This window comes from Nyctereutes procyonoides, unplaced genomic scaffold, assembly GCF_905146905.1.
Source record: "Nyctereutes procyonoides isolate TBG_1078 unplaced genomic scaffold, NYPRO_anot_genome, whole genome shotgun sequence".
In the NCBI taxonomy this organism is placed as follows: Eukaryota; Metazoa; Chordata; class Mammalia; order Carnivora; family Canidae; genus Nyctereutes; species Nyctereutes procyonoides.
Window position 1 is genome coordinate 21,220,153 of NW_026575117.1, and position 14,959 is coordinate 21,235,111.

The window sequence follows — 14,959 nt, forward strand, 5'->3', positions numbered from 1 at the left end:
CCAGCCCCTCCTCTCTTCTCACTCGGGATCTCCTAGAACACCTCCCCTTTCCTCTCCTGCTCTGTGGGGATGCACAGCAGCCGGGCACCAGGGCAGCACCCGCCAGCCCATGCACGTGGACTGTGTTCTCAAGATTGGAACAGCAGCCTTCATTCCTGTTCACTGGCAAAAGAAAATCTGTGCCCAGAAGTACGTGGTCTTCTCTGTTCTCACCCTCTCTCCCAGCTCCCCATTTCCAGGACATGGTGAAGGGCAAAGAAGATGTCTCCAGTCTGAATCATTTTTGCAACAAGCTTTTATTATCTTTTTTAAAACCCAGATAAGAAAAGACATTTAAAAAGAAAATACCCTCAAAACCAACGTACACACAAGGGGCAACACAAGGATAGAAGGCACTACCAGCAGTGATACCCACCTCTGGGGGAAGGGATACTTTATCCAGACTGTTTGCCGAGGCTCGGGCCTCAGGTTCTGGGTGTAACCGTGCTTCAGATGAAGTTAGAATTTTCCCGTAACTCCCTTGCTTCATAAACACCCCTATCTCTTTATATATAGCTATATGCCTTTATGTATATATGTACACGACTTATTTTTTCCTTCTCAAAAATAAAATCGCCGCCCCCATCAGAGGGAGGATCTCAGCAGCATTCACAGCGGCTGCAGCAGGAGCTGTGCCTTCCACTAATGTTAAGGACATGCAGCAGGAAGGAAAACGGACTCTCAACCCGCTCCCTTTAATATACAGCAGGGTGAGAGGTTTTTTTGTTTCTGTTTTTAAGGGAGGGAAGCAAGAAGGCTGAGCATGAGATGGCAGATAAGCAGGGTTTTAAGGGGGTCTAAAAAATCTTGTTCAGCTGCGAGCTTGTCCTGCTTTTGCAGCTCTGAAGACTGCACACAGTTTGTATGACGTGGCGTCAGCATTCCTTCTGCCATCGGGGCAGCGTGGACACACAGCAAGAGTCAGGGAGGGGACTTCTGAGGTTATACAATGAAGCCGGGGCTCAACCCAACCAACCCAAGAAGGACCTGGGGAGGCAGAGGACAGCAAAGAACTGAGGTCTCAGAGGCTGGACTGGAAAACCGGCCCTGCTCCGAAAGTTCAAAGTCCTCCCTCTAGGCCCGGCTACTTGCTTCAGTTGTTTGGCTAGTTTAAGTCTGCACCTGAACAAGGAGCCCATGCAGATGTAGGCTGGGGATCTAATCACCCTTTCCATGTGGTTTGACGTCACTTATTGGGAGTCAAAAGCTCAGGACCTTAGATGGGAAGGAGGTCTGTGACTCTTGCCCCACTCGCGGAAGAAGGGCTCTCCCGGCCTTGCCTCCCACACCACCATGGTCCGCTTCCTGGCAGGAGCAAGTGCGCAGCAGAGCGTCAAGCAAGGGCGCCCTGCTCCTGTTTCTCTCTGAAAACAAAGGCACTGAGGTCAGCGGGAGGCCAGCCCACAGGCTCCCTGCGCGCAGTGCCACGGGCTGGCCGAGCTTCAGAACACCAAGGACTCCAGGTTGGCCTGAGCTGGGAGGTCCCGAGCTGGGAGGTCCCCCCGTCTGTAATGAAGGCAGCTCCTCTGGCAGCACCTGGAGTCCCCAGAGTCCCTGTGGGAGGAAGAAGCAGTGCCCAAGGCCAAGCAGGAGAGCAGGGCAGCCAGGCCCTCCCTGGCTCTCGAGCTGGGGGAAGGCTGAAGACAAGGTGGCCACGTTTCTCAGCGGAGCTTTCTGGCTCTGCCTAACTGCCTGATTTCCACACCCAGCAGGAGACATTGAAAATGGTAAATGGCTCGTTTCCCTTTGGTGGAAACACGATGGCGACATGAAACTCCAAGTTGTAACTTAAAAACAAACACTTGTTGACAAAGACGTGATGAAGCATCACACGCACACATCTGTATGCCTTTGGGTTCACATGGGCACAGACTCTCGAGCAATGAGGTGAGGGCAGGCTGCAGCTCTTCTCTGGAATTCTCTGAGCCACCCTCAGCTTTGGTGCTCCCTACCTGAGCAGCTGGGTCCAGTGGCTTTGGGACCCTCCCTTGAGCATGAACGGGCACCTTGGGACAGTGAGGGACAGTGCTCTCACGAGCATCATCCTGCTTTCCGGGGCATAGCTCAGACCCACTAAAGGAATATGCTACAATTTTTGACTCATAAATAAAGGTCTATGGGTGGCAAATAAGAGAAACCGAAGAAGAATGAAAGGCGGAGAAAGAACATACAGCTCTAAAACCTTTCTTCTTTCCTTTGCCGGCCGGTGCGAACGGTTCCAGTTTGGTGACGAGAGAGGCAGCTGGTTGGCTTATGAAGGGCTCCCAGGTTGCCCAGGCCCCGCGCTCTTCTTTCCACCCCGCCCCGATCCCGCTCCTTGGCAGCGTGTGGCAGGCAGGGCCCGGCCCGCACGCACACGTGTCCCTCAGAGATTTCGTGCCACATCTGGAACTGCCGGGTGGGCATAGAGGCACCCGCCAGAGGGGTCCTGAGACAAAGTGTCTGTTGCAAAATAATAATTAATAATAAAAATAAAACCGCGGGCACCAGGAGAAGAGGAAGCAGGACCGGTTAGCCAGGTTTGCCCTGGGACTCTCTTAAGGCCTCCTCCAGTTTCTGCCTAAACTTGTCGTACTTCTTCTGCACTTGCTGGATTTTGTCCTGCTCCTCCTTTTCCAGGATTGTTAGGAAGTTCTGGAGCTCGGGGATGGAGAAGGCATCCCACTGCGAGGCACAAGGAAGACGGGGGAGAGACAGGACAGGAGACTGGTCAGAAGCCGCACGACGTGAGGGGCCCCGCCACCTCCACCTGCCCATGGTTGACACGGGGTCTGCTACCCAACAGGCAAGTGCCGCGGATAAAGCTTGGGTTTCCTGCATTGAGCAGCAACCACATTTCAAATCCTGACATCTCATGACCCAGAGGTACCAGCCCATGAGCGGTGTTTGATCCGGAGAGTCAATGATCTTCTATTTTCTCTGGCGGCTGCGGTCTGGACAGTGGTGCTGGAGGTGCCGGGGCCCCGGCTGGCTGGCTCGCTGGCTGCTTCGGGGTGCCAAGCGACAGGCCGTTAACAGGCCTCCAGACACCGGGTTTCAGCCCAGCTCCAGCGCATGACCTTGAGCACACCACTGCACTGCACCCTTCTGTCCCGTTTGCTCATCTGCCACAGAATTAGGGTCCCCGCCTCCCTTAGCTGGCAGAGCAGAAAATGGGATCACAGAACCTGGAAAGCTCTGGAGAGCCCGGCTGGCCCAGGTCTGCCCCAGTGGGACCTGGTCTCTCAGGACAGCAGGCAAGTCTGACGCCTCTCAGGCTGACCCAGGAGCAGAGCCCACCACCGTGCGGAGTCAGGGGTTTTGACTCCTGAGCTCTTCTGAGCACAAAAGAATATTGAGGTTTATCTGGTTTAAGCCCCACGTTGCGTAACTGAGAAGACTGGCGTCCGCAGAGGGAAGGCAGCACAGCTACGGTACAGAGCCTGTGGCAGCTCGAGAATTCGAGCCCGATCTCTGAACTCCCAGGCCCATGAGCTTTGCACGGGCCAGCAGTGATCAAACGTTTTCACAGGGCACCTTTTTCAGACAAAACCTTCTGCGTTCCAATGTATAAATCAGATGGAAGCAGAGCTGCCTGACTGAAGTGGGGAGAAGGGACGGAGCCCAAACCTGCCCTCATCCCCTCAGTGCCCCAAACCCTAGGCTTCCAGCGAACACAGCGTGACACACGCTGCCCTCGACTGTCTTGACTCCCAACTCACAAGTATCCCCGGCCACGGAGATCACCCCCCTGATTCCACGCAACTTTGTGCGGCCAGGCTGGACTCTTCGCTCCCCTCTGAGGAAGGAGGCCAGTTTTTAAGAACCAGGAAGAAGGAAAAGACAAGTGGCTCAAGAACCTCTACATCCAGCGGAGCCCAGAACCCAAGCGTGCTGCGCCTCAGGCCGTCCTGGAGCAAAACCCCCCTGGGCCTGGACACAGGCGTTTCTCGGTTCCCCTCCGCCCTGGGTGTCAGGAGGAAAGCACACGAAATCTTTTCTCTGCATCGGCCTTGCCAGACACTGGCCCTGACTTGCTCCCCCAGGACACTTACTGTCCTGGCTTCAGACACTAAACCTCCAAGGCCCAGCCCTTACCCGGGCTCGACTGACTCTCCCAGGCCATATTCCCAGCTGCCTCCATCGCCGCTGCACGGCCCCCGCCAACACTGGGGGTGAGGACAACAGCCGCCTGCACCTGCCCAGGGCGCCCCGAGGACTGGTTCGTGCCACAAGCACCAGGGCCCAGACCTACCTCCACTTCTCCAGTTTCGTTCTCCTTGAGCACGAAGCTGAGGACGTCATTGTCAGGCCCAGCAAGCAAGCGCAGGTAGAGAGGGCAATCAGCTACAGAAAGTTTCTGGAAGAGCACTGCAAACCAAGAGAGGGAGCTGGAGGCTCATGTTGGAAGAGAGGGGCCGGGATGGTGGGACAGGCCCGGAAAAGCAGACGTGGGGTGGTCATGACCGCAAGTCGCCATCCTTTCAACCTAATGAAATGAACCTGACCTTTTATCCTCGCTGTCTACTCAAAAGAGTTTGAAGCGTGTTTCCATCCACATCACGCCCGCAAGAGAGGATGTGGGCGGCTTCTCTCCCACTCCACGGGTCAGGAAGTGAGAGCCCAGGGCATGGTGTCCCGGCCGTCATATATAAAATGAAAAGCACGGAGAGCAAGCCTGAGCTCCCGTCAAGCTCTCTGCTCGGGGTGCCAGTGTGGCCCTTCCACGTGGCTGGCCGGTGGCGTCCAGGGAAAGCCCAGTCCCCCCAGCCGGGTGTGGCAGGGCTCTAGTGGGACAGGTGGTTTCTCACGGGGGGCTCGCCCTCTCATACCTTGCCCGTCCTTGTGTATCCGCTTAAAAAGTGCAAACTTCTGGGGATTGTCCACAACCATGAACTTCTTGAGCAGCCCCTGGATGACCTCGCTGACTGTGGTGGTGCTGCTGATGTGCAGCTGCTTGATGGCATCGAGCGGAAGGTAGAAGGACGTCCGCTTGTCGGTGGTGGCCGCCAGGTTCACTTCCTTGATGGCATCATAGATGGACTGGGGCCGGATCCCTGCGGGCACGGTCACCGGCCGCCGAAGTTTCAAATGCACTTTGATGAAACCTGTGTAGGTGCCGTCTTCACTCTGCGGAGCAGGGGATGCCCCGTGGGTCAGCTCAGGTCTACCTTGCATGATCCCACCTGCCACGCTGGGCCACTGCCCCAGGTCGGGGGGCCAGGGGGTGCCGGGAAGGGGTGTTGCAGAGGCCTTTCCCAATAGCTGTGCCATCCCAGTCCGCCCCCCTCCTGTCTCCCCGAGTTCCTTACTGTCTCTGCTGATCTGGGGGTGCTGCAGAAGGGACACCGCCCCCCCCAGCCGCCCCGCGCTGGGCCGGGAGAAGGCAGCAGCCAGAGAGGATGGGGAGCTGCTGTGGCTTTCCTTCCCGGGCTCAGGCTGCCTGCCCTCACCCCCAGGGCGCAGCGTGTGCAAGGCCTCCCAGTTTGCCCTCGAGCCCAGGGAGGAGCAGGAAGGCTCCGTAATGAGGTCCTCGAAGAACCAGCCCCCTGCATCTCCTCCTGCCTCCCAAGCCCGGGAGGTCCCCGAGATCCGCCAGCAGGGGGCAGGCTCCCCACGCACCGCCCCAGGAGGGCAGCCACGGGGGGGGGGGGGGGGGGGGGAGGGGGAGGGGGAGGACGCGGCTGCGAGCTGAGCCCCCCTGCCGCCGCGCAACACCAGGCACCGAGGCCCGCCACGGCTCCGACAGGGGCGCCACGTGTCTGTTTTACCCTGTTCCCCGGGAATTTAAGGAACTGTTTCCCCGAGCGGAGGGGGAAGGGCCGGCGCCTGATGGGGTCTCCCTCGAGGGCGCGTCCTGCTTCCCTGCGGCGCCCCCGGAACCCCCCCCCCCGCCCAGGCGCCCAGCCCGCGCAGGCCCGCGGCCGGAGGAAGGGCCGGAGGGGCCCAGAGGGGCAGCGCGGCACCCGGGGCCGGCAGAGCACCCAGGGGGACGGGGCCGCGGGGGGGGGGGCAGGGGGAGGGCAGGCCTGGCACCCAAGGGGATGGGGCGGGGGGGGGCAGGCCCGGCACCCAGGGGAGATGGGGCAGGGGGGGCAGGCCCGGCACCCGGGGAGGCGGGGAGGGGGGGAAGGGGTGGGGGGGGCAGGCCCGGCACCCAGGGGGGTCGGGGGGAGGGGTGGGGGGGGAGGGGGTGGGCGGGGGGCAGGCCCGGCACCCAGGGGGGGCGGGGCGGGGGGGAAGGGGTGGGGGGGCAGGCCCGTCACCCAGGGGGGATGGGGCAGGGGGGGCAGGCCCGGCACCCGGGGGTATGGGGCGGGGTGGGCAGGCCCGGCACCCAGGAGGCGGGGGCAGGGGGGGCAGGCCCGGCACCCAGGGGGGATGGGGCGGGGGGGGGGGCAGGCCCGGCACCCAGGGGGTATGGGGCGGGGTGGGGCAGGCCCGGCACCCAGGGGGGATGGGGCGGGGGGGGGCAGGCCCGGCACCCAGGGGCCGGGGCCGGGGCGGGGGCGGGGGGTGCGCACCAGCTTCATGCCCAGGCAGTTGGCCTCGCGGCTGTTGTAGCTGTCGATCCTCTGCCTGAGCTCCTGCAGTGAGGGCGGGCGCTGCGGCTCCTCCGCCACTTTACAGACGTTCTGGAACAGACACGGAAGGGAGAGCGGGTGTGCGGGCTTCTCTGGATGAGAAAGGGGAGGGCCTCGCCCTCCCAGAGAAGCCCCTGACCCAGAAGAGGGGAGCACCCGCCCCGCGGGGTGAAAACTGATTTCCTGGGCTCAGGCTGGGAACCCGCAGAGGTGGAATCGCGGGGGTGCCCCGGGCCGGCAAGGCACGGGGGTCCCCACGCTGGCCCCCCGGGATGGGGACAGGCCCCGCTCAGGCTTGCCTGAGACTAACATGAACGTGTCCAGCACAGGGGCAGTGGCTACACATTTGGTGAATCAGCAAAACAGCATTTGCTTACCGAGGGTCACGGGGGAAAATTGCATTTAGATGCTGCGGTGAGGTGCAGAGAAACTGAGGCAGGGTCGGCCTTGTGGAGACTGGACGGCCGGGCCGGCGGGCTGATCCCCCACCCAGGTCCTGACCTGAGCCGAGGTCAAGCCTCAGACGCTCAACCCACGGCCCCCGGGCGCTCTTCCTTTGGGGTTTCTTAATAACAGTCTCTCCCCCCTGGCCGCCTTTAGGGTAAGGATGCAGCGAATGGCACAGGTGATACGCAAACCTGTGTCAACGGACTGTCCGTGTCATCAGTAAGGTCTCGAGGGTCAGTTAAGTTTGGGGGACGGTTGCCAGGAGTTATACTCAGATTATTGACTGTGTGCGGGTGGGGGGGGGGTCAGCGGCTCCGACCCCCGAGTTGACAGGGGTCAACTATATATATTTGTCAATCGGGACAGGGCGCTGTCCTTCTACAATAATTGAGAGAATCCGCCTCCTCCCCGGGGTCGTGGGGACAACGAACCTCTGTGCCGAGAACTTGGCAGGCCCAGTCTTTTAAATTTTTTAAAAAGTTTTATTTATTCATGAGAGACACAGAGCGAGAGAGAGGCAGAGACACGGGCAGAGGGAGAAGCAGGCTCCACGCAGGGAGCCCGACGCGGGACTCGATCCCAGGACCCCGGGATCACACCCTGAGCCGCAGGCATTCCCCACCCCGTCTCTTAATCCTCACGAACCAAAACTCTGTGACATGGACCTTATTACCGACGTTTTCAGGTGAGACGACTCAGGCTCAGCGGAGCTCAGCAACTCGCCTAAAGCCCTAAGTCCGTGGGCGCAGACCTACGGGAAATCCCGGGGCTCGGCCTGCTGCCCCCCGCCCGCCCGGCCCAGGGAAGGGGAAGGGGAAGGACGCTGAGGCAGGAGATGGGGGCCGAAGGTCCCCCGCTGTGGGGCGAACCCGGGGACCTGAGCCACCCTGTCCCTCAACCACTTTCCCGCATTTGTCTCCACCTCTCCACCCCCCCTTCCCGGTTCGGCCCTCAGGCTGTCCGTGTAGGGCCAGGAGGCGGGGCCGCAGTTTGGGGAAACAAACAGGTTGGGAAAAACCCACCCAGAACTCCCCTGATTTTAGAAATCCGCCAGGCTCGGGGCGGGCGGGTCAGGACTCTCCTGGGGCACACGAGCAAACAGACCCGAGGGGCGAAGGGCCCGTGTTCTCCCTGCAGGGCTGTGGCCTGGCCGGGGCCTGCGCGGCCTCGCGTCATGGCAGCACCACAGGCGCCCCCGCCGGAGCCTGCCCCAGCAGGCCTCCCTCCAGCAGGCTGTGGACATAGGGCACCCCCGGCAGGGCGCTGGCACTTCCCCCTCCCACTTTCCAACCCCGCAGAGCAGATGCCACGTCAGGCTCTGCGGCCGCCCCCCACCCGGCCATGGAGATGGGCCGACGCCCCTTTCCATCACAGCAGCCTCCCTGGCCTGCCCGCAAGCCCCTGTCCTCTTCCGCGGGGATCCTGCCGGTACCGGCGCTGGATCCTTTCACATTCCCCCTCCCACGTACCACCCACGTCGCTCCCGTTTCACAGATTACAGGCTGAGGCCTAGAGGGGTTAAGGAACACACTCGTGGTCCCACTGCCAGTAAGCATCTAAGCAGGGCCCGGACCGGGGCCATCCACGTCTGGAGCCCACGTCCTTCTCGATGCGCCCCACGGCCATTCTAGCACGGCCCTGCCGCCGCGCCGTCGTGATCACTGAAATCCCACGCCTCGGGGCTGAGGTGTGCAGCCGCCAGACCAAGGCCTGTGAAACACTCGTCCAGGGTGTATCTGATCAGTGGGCTCGGCCCCAGAGGACTCAGGCCCCAGGGGCACCACGTCACCCGCAAAGATGCCAAGGGGAGACTTTTCTGATCTCTCAAGTGGGACGCAGCTGCCAGGACGCAGGACCCACCCTGGACCTACGTGGCCGCTCGTGCAACTGGACCTCGATCCCATCCAAGACCACCCAAGGAGAAGCACGCCCCAGGGTGTGCTCCTGTTTGCTTGAGGTAGGCAGCAACTGATGTGACCCTCAGAGAGCATCTCTACCCACTGGCGATTCCTTAATCCAGGGATCCTCAAATGGAGCTCCTCCGCCCTCGGCCATCCCCACAGAGTTCCCCGAGACACCTACTTCCCCGGAAACCCTCCCAACCCTCCACACAACCGGGTGCGTTTCCGTGGGACCAGACGTGCCTGGCCACAGCTCACCCCTGGGAGCTTCCAGGCAGAAAGACCAGTCACCTGGTCACTCTCCCGTGCTCCACTCTATCCAGCTCAAGCACACAGGCTCGCCTCTCCCCGGAAGTTTACAGCTTTCTCCTATTCGTCTACAAAAAAAGAGTTAAATGAGAGAAAGGAAACTCTAGGAGCTTCTGGAAGATCTCCTCTCATAGTTTCCAAGTGAGCCACAGCCATTTCCCTGGAAGAAAAGGCAGCTGGGTCATGGCTTTCAAAAGTCAGTTATTCCAGGCCCGGGTCTGTATATAGCAAGAGTCAGAGCTGCCGTGACGAAAGGTTTCTTCTTCCTGTTCCCCTTCCTTCAGCAGATAACCCATCCATCCCCCGCCCTCCCCTGCCCACCACAAACCTAGGGAAGTGACGCAAGCTTCCTCGGCCACCCCTTCCAGAACTGACGCACAAGGCAGCTATCCTGATCTCACCACCCATCTGGGAATGCCAGGCGCCCGTGAGGCCAACACGTGGAGTCCCACAGCCTGGAATGTCAGCACCCAGGGCTGGCATGGCTGCTGCCCACACCACAACAGGCAGACAAGATCTGACCCACAGACTGAATGAATCACCTGCCAAAGTAGGCCAGCGGATCCGCCAGCGAGCCACAGTCACGAGAGCCTACTAATCCTCTGCCCGCCCAGGGGTGGTACGGAATCTAGGCCAGTGGTTCTTTTTTTTTTATAATTTTTTTTTAATTTTTATTTATTTATGATAGTCTACAGAGAGAGAGAGAGAGGCAGAGACACAGGCAGAGGGAGAAGCAGGCTCCATGCACCGGGAGCCTGATGTGGGATTCGATCCCGGGTCTCCAGGATCGCGCCCTGGGCCAAAGGCAGGCGCCAAACCGCTGCGCCACCGAGGGATCCCCTAGGCCAGTGGTTCTTAAACTTGGCTACACACGGACTCATGTAGAGGAATCTCTTAGAAACACTGCTTGGGCTCCATCCTGGAGATCCTGATTTACAGTCTGGCGTACGGCCTAGGCATAGGCATTCTTTTTTTTTTTTTTTTTTTTTTTTATATAAACGTCCAGGCCATTCTAACGGGCAGCAGTGTTTGAGAAGAACAGATATAGACCCCTTGCAGGAAATTCCAGATGCCAAGGGTCCCCATCCAGCAGCAGAATTAATGGTCTGGCACCCACAGATATTCTCTACCCCAAGGTGTACCTAAGACGCAAGTATCTGCTGTGTGAACAAGAGCAGTAATATGGTGATCTTCACAGCGTAAGGCAAAGGCCTCAATTTGTATTCACCCGTCAGATTTTCTTTTTTTTTTTTTTTAATTTTTATTTATTTATGACAGGCACACAGTGAGAGAGAGAGAGGCAGAGACACAGGCAGAGGGAGAAGCAGGCTCCATGCACCGGGAGCCCGACGTGGGATTCGATCCCGGGTCTCCAGGATCGCGCCCTGGGCCAAAGGCAGGCGCCAAACCGCTGCGCCACCCAGGGATCCCTCCGTCAGATTTTCAAGTCCTCAAAGTGAAAGATTTGTTTCCACCCATGGATACAAAGCAAGAGACCGGGCAGATAGAGTTTTGTCTCCTGGGGTGGCCCAAGATGGAGACAGAATGGGGAACTCACTCTGTTAGGATTTCACAAAATACCGGCAATGGCCTGTGAGGTGTCTCTCGGAGGGGGTTTGTGCATCTCGGTGCATCTGTCATGGAATTCATCTGCTATGATTAAGCCCCTGGCGCTGGTGGCAGATGGTTTAGCTGTTCCCAATACAGCTGGCACTTCCAGGGCACTGGGGAAAAGTAGGTTTGTGCTCCCATACCCTGAGCCATGGCAAGGGCTGTGTTGCCTCTCAGCTGCTCAAGGGTATTGGGGTCCAGCCACGTGAAGAGGCTAGTGCTGGGAGTCCAAACAGAGGCTCTCCTGAGAGTGAGCCTCAAACTTTTCTATTAAAAATATCCTTGGGGTACCTGGGGTAGCTGAGTTGGGTAAGCATCTGACTCCTGATTTCGGCTCAGGTCAACCTCAGGGTCGTGGGATCAAGCCCCGAGTTGAGCCCCATGTTGGGTACTGTGCTCAGCTCAGAGTCTTGCTTGAGATTCTCTCTGTCTCTGTCCCTACCCCCACTCATGCTCTCTCTCTCTCAATTCATTAATTTAAAAAATATATATCCTTAACAACAAAATTAAGAGGCTCATCCCTCATATTTTGGGGCCTATCTCAGAGCAGATTTACCCCCTGTTGAATCTCACTTTATTTGGTTTTAAGAAGAAACCCAAACATGGGTAAATTCTGTGTTCTAGGGGATCCCTGGGTGGCTCAGCAGTTTAGTGCCTGCCTTTGGCCCAGGGTGTGATCCTGGAGCCCTGGGACCGAGTCCCACGTCAGGCTCCCGGCATGGAGCCTGCTTCTCCTTCCACCTGTGTCTCTGCCCCCCTCTCTCTCTTTCTATGTCTATCATGAATAAATAAAAAAAATCTTTAAAAAAAAATTCTGTGTTCTAATCAATGACACATGTCCTAATTTTGGTCACGGGGGAAGAAGAGGCTCTGAATGAGTCCTGTGGCTTCTAGTATCCCCCGGTAGACACAGGGTAGCCCTTGAAAGCCCCAGCGGTGCGGGGAGCCTCAGGGTGAGGAGTACGTTGAGGAGAATCAAGCGATACACTCTGATATGTCAGACACCTCCGTGCCCATTCTCTTTCCACCTGAACCACACAAACCTTTGCTAAACATTTTACTCTCCTTCTTCTGAAACTTCTCAGCCTCTTCTTCCTTCATCATATGGCTGCCACCTGGCCACCTGAGGTCCTTCACTCTGTCCAGCCCTCTCTGGCTTCTCCTGCCCTGAATGATGGTGATGGTGATCCCTGTTATTATGTGCTGGCTACCTTTGTGCCAGGCACCGTCCTGCTCGTTAGCATGGGTCCGTTCATGCCATCCTCGCCACACATTCATGTGAATGCCCATTTCACAGATGAGGAAACTGAGCCCCAGCAAGGTTAAAGCTAACACATGTCTAAAGCTAGCACTGTCTGGCACTTAAACATGCATCTACCTATAGCAACCTCCAAGTAGACTATCATGAGCTGTCTTCCCAAGCAGAGTGAATTTTATTTATTTATTTAATTTTTTAATTTTTACTTATTTATGATAGTCACACAGAGAGAGAGAGAGGCAGAGACACAGGCAGAGGGAGAAACAGGCTCCCTGCAGGGAGCCCGACGTGGGACTCGATCCCGGTTCTCCAGGATCGCGCCCTGGGCCAAAGGCAGGTGCTAAACCGCTGCGCCACCCAGGGATCCCCCAACCAGAGTGAATTTTAATGACTTATAGCATACTTCTATTTCTTCTTATGCCCAGTGGCACCAAGGATGAAGCAGACAACACATACTTGCTCAAGAACCTTCAATGGCTCCCCATTGCCTACAGGGGGGCAGGGGAAAGATCTCAGGTTTTCCTAGGAATTACAGTGCAGTGAGACTTGGATTTCAGGGTAGACTGAGTTCCGTGAGAAAAGCACCTGCACCTGGCGCTCTGGCACCCCAGAGCCTCGCTGCAGCTTGGAACAAGTAGAGGCTCAGGAAATGCCTGCGGGATGAACATAAGCTTGTTTGGGTTCTGACCCCCATCACTAAGTGATCTTGAGGAAATCCGATAACCTCAAGCCTCAGTCTCTGTTCTCGGTCTCATCCGTCAATCTGAACTACAAATCCTTGGTTGCCTAGTAGGATTCACGCAGGGGTGAGACCCAACGAGGTCATGCGTGCCAAAACATTCTGGAAATTATCAACCACCCAAAGGCACATACTGTTACTACCATCCCAGGTAATAACCATCCCTACCCCCACGGGCCAATCCCATTTCTCACTTTCCTTGAGCGCTTACTCAGGATTGGCCACCAGGCCTCAGAGTCCGTTCGTTCCTCTATACCAGTGGGCAGCAAACTTTCTTTCTCTTTTTTTAAAGATTTTATTTATTTATTCGTGAGAGACGCAGACAGAGAGGCAGAGACACAGGCAGAGGGAGAAGCGGGCTCTGTGCGGGAGCCCGATGCGGGACTCGATCCCGGGGCTCCAGGATCACGTCCTGGGCCGAAGGCAGACGCTCAACCGCTGAGCCACCCGGGCGTCCCTTGGCAAACTTGTTCTGTCAAGGGCCAGGTAATAAGCATCTGGGGCTTTGCTGGCCCTATCTCGGTGGCAGCTCCGCAGCTCCGCGGCCTAGCACAGCGCAGCGGCGGGGGAGCGTGGCTGTGTCCCAGTAGGACCTGCTCTCGGCCCGGCCCCGGCAGCAGTCTGCGCCTGCCCTTTAGGATCCAGAGCCCCGTGTCCCCCCCCCCCCCGCCCCCGCCATCTCCTGGGCGTCGCGAATGAAATCTCCCGGCCCGTGGCCATCTCCTGATGCTCCGCTCTCCTAATACCCGCGATCCCTGACATTTTCCTCCCCAGACAGGGACGGGCCGTGCAGGTTTGCGGGCGACGCTCCTGCGGCGAGCCGGGCCCCGGTGTCCGCACAGCCCAGCTCCGGCGCTTCTGGCTTCGGCCTCGCTCCTGGACGCTCCGCACGGGTGGGCAAAGGCTGCGCGGCCTCCCTGGAGTGGGCTTCCTCTCCTCGGGGCTCCCGTGGGGAGGCAACAAGCCGGCGGCGGAGGAGATGCAGGTGGGCGGCCAGGGTCACCCTCCGGCTCGGGGACGGACCCCCGCGGCCCCAAGCCCCGGATTCCCGCCGGGCGCCAGCTGCAAACGGCCACAGGCCGTGGGCCTCTGCAGTGCTGACAGCGCCGCCGCCACGAGGACCGTGGAGGTGCCCTCACCGCCTGTGTGGCTGCTTCGGATCTAATTATCTGCTGCCTTTTGTTGTTTAATTATGATTTCACATGTATTGACCCCGTCTTCGCAATTAGCCGTTCCCCGGAGGGAGACACCTGATCACGTCTGATGACTGTGCTGCTTTCGGACGCCCTGCGAGGCTCCGGCGGGCTCTCGGTGACCTCAGGGAGGCACCTGGTGGCACCCCAGCCCAGAGCCCCGCCGGGTGCAGCCCTGGCCTGCAGCCAGGTGCAGGAGCACCTCGCAGTGACCCGCCCCCCGGGCCCGGTGCTAAGGCAAGGCTGTTCGGGCCGCAGGCTTCAGCCGGCGGTCACCTCTGCTCAGCTCTGTGCAGCTTCCTGGGCCGGACGCACCCAAGACCATCATGACCCGCGACCTCCAGCAAGTCACTTCCCCCCAAGAGCCTCGGTTTCCTCTGTGAAATCATGAAGGGAGATGTGTTTGCAGCTCTTCGGGTTTACCTCTACGAGAGGGAGCTTCCCTTCATCACTGCTTCCTCTTCTAGTTCAGAGAATTGGGGTGGGGGGGGGCTCAGCCGTCCTAGTGTGGATGGCAGGGGGAGTGACTGGCTTGAGACTGGGCCGGGACACTTCTAGTGTCTACGGCTTGACTTACGGCAGTCCTGGCCACTGGCTTTCACAAGGAGAAAGCAAATCTCCAGGAGGTGTGTGCAGCTTCCGAAGACCCAAAACTCAAGAAAAGAAAACAAAAACTACCCCGGAAGCCACTCACCCCGAGCCTTTGCCACATTTCCTCTTTCTCAGCTCTTAGCAAATCTGTCAACAGCCATTCTTATGCCCCCTGCGCGGAAAGCACCCCCAGGCCTCCGTCAAGGGGCAGAGCCTCAGGCGTGGTGCGCGAGGACCACCGTCTGCAGACATGCCCCCTCGACGCTCCCCTGCCGCCCCACAGCTGTGCGCCCCGAACACCTGTGGCT

General features: G+C 58.7%; 1 protein-coding gene across 1 annotated transcript in view; it reads right to left on the reverse strand.

Annotated features, from left to right (window-relative positions):
• Positions 1 to 277: 277 nt before the first annotated feature.
• Positions 278 to 14,959, reverse strand: part of RASSF5 (Ras association domain family member 5) — a 67,761-nt gene continuing 53,079 nt past the window's right edge. The window contains exons 3-6 of the mRNA XM_055333803.1: positions 6,543 to 6,653; positions 4,851 to 5,148; positions 4,274 to 4,389; positions 278 to 2,703 (exon numbers count right to left, since the gene is read on the reverse strand). Coding sequence (XP_055189778.1) covers positions 2,551 to 2,703; positions 4,274 to 4,389; positions 4,851 to 5,148; positions 6,543 to 6,653 — 678 coding nt within the window. The 3' untranslated portion in view covers positions 278 to 2,550. The remainder of the gene's footprint in view (positions 2,704 to 4,273; positions 4,390 to 4,850; positions 5,149 to 6,542; positions 6,654 to 14,959) is intronic.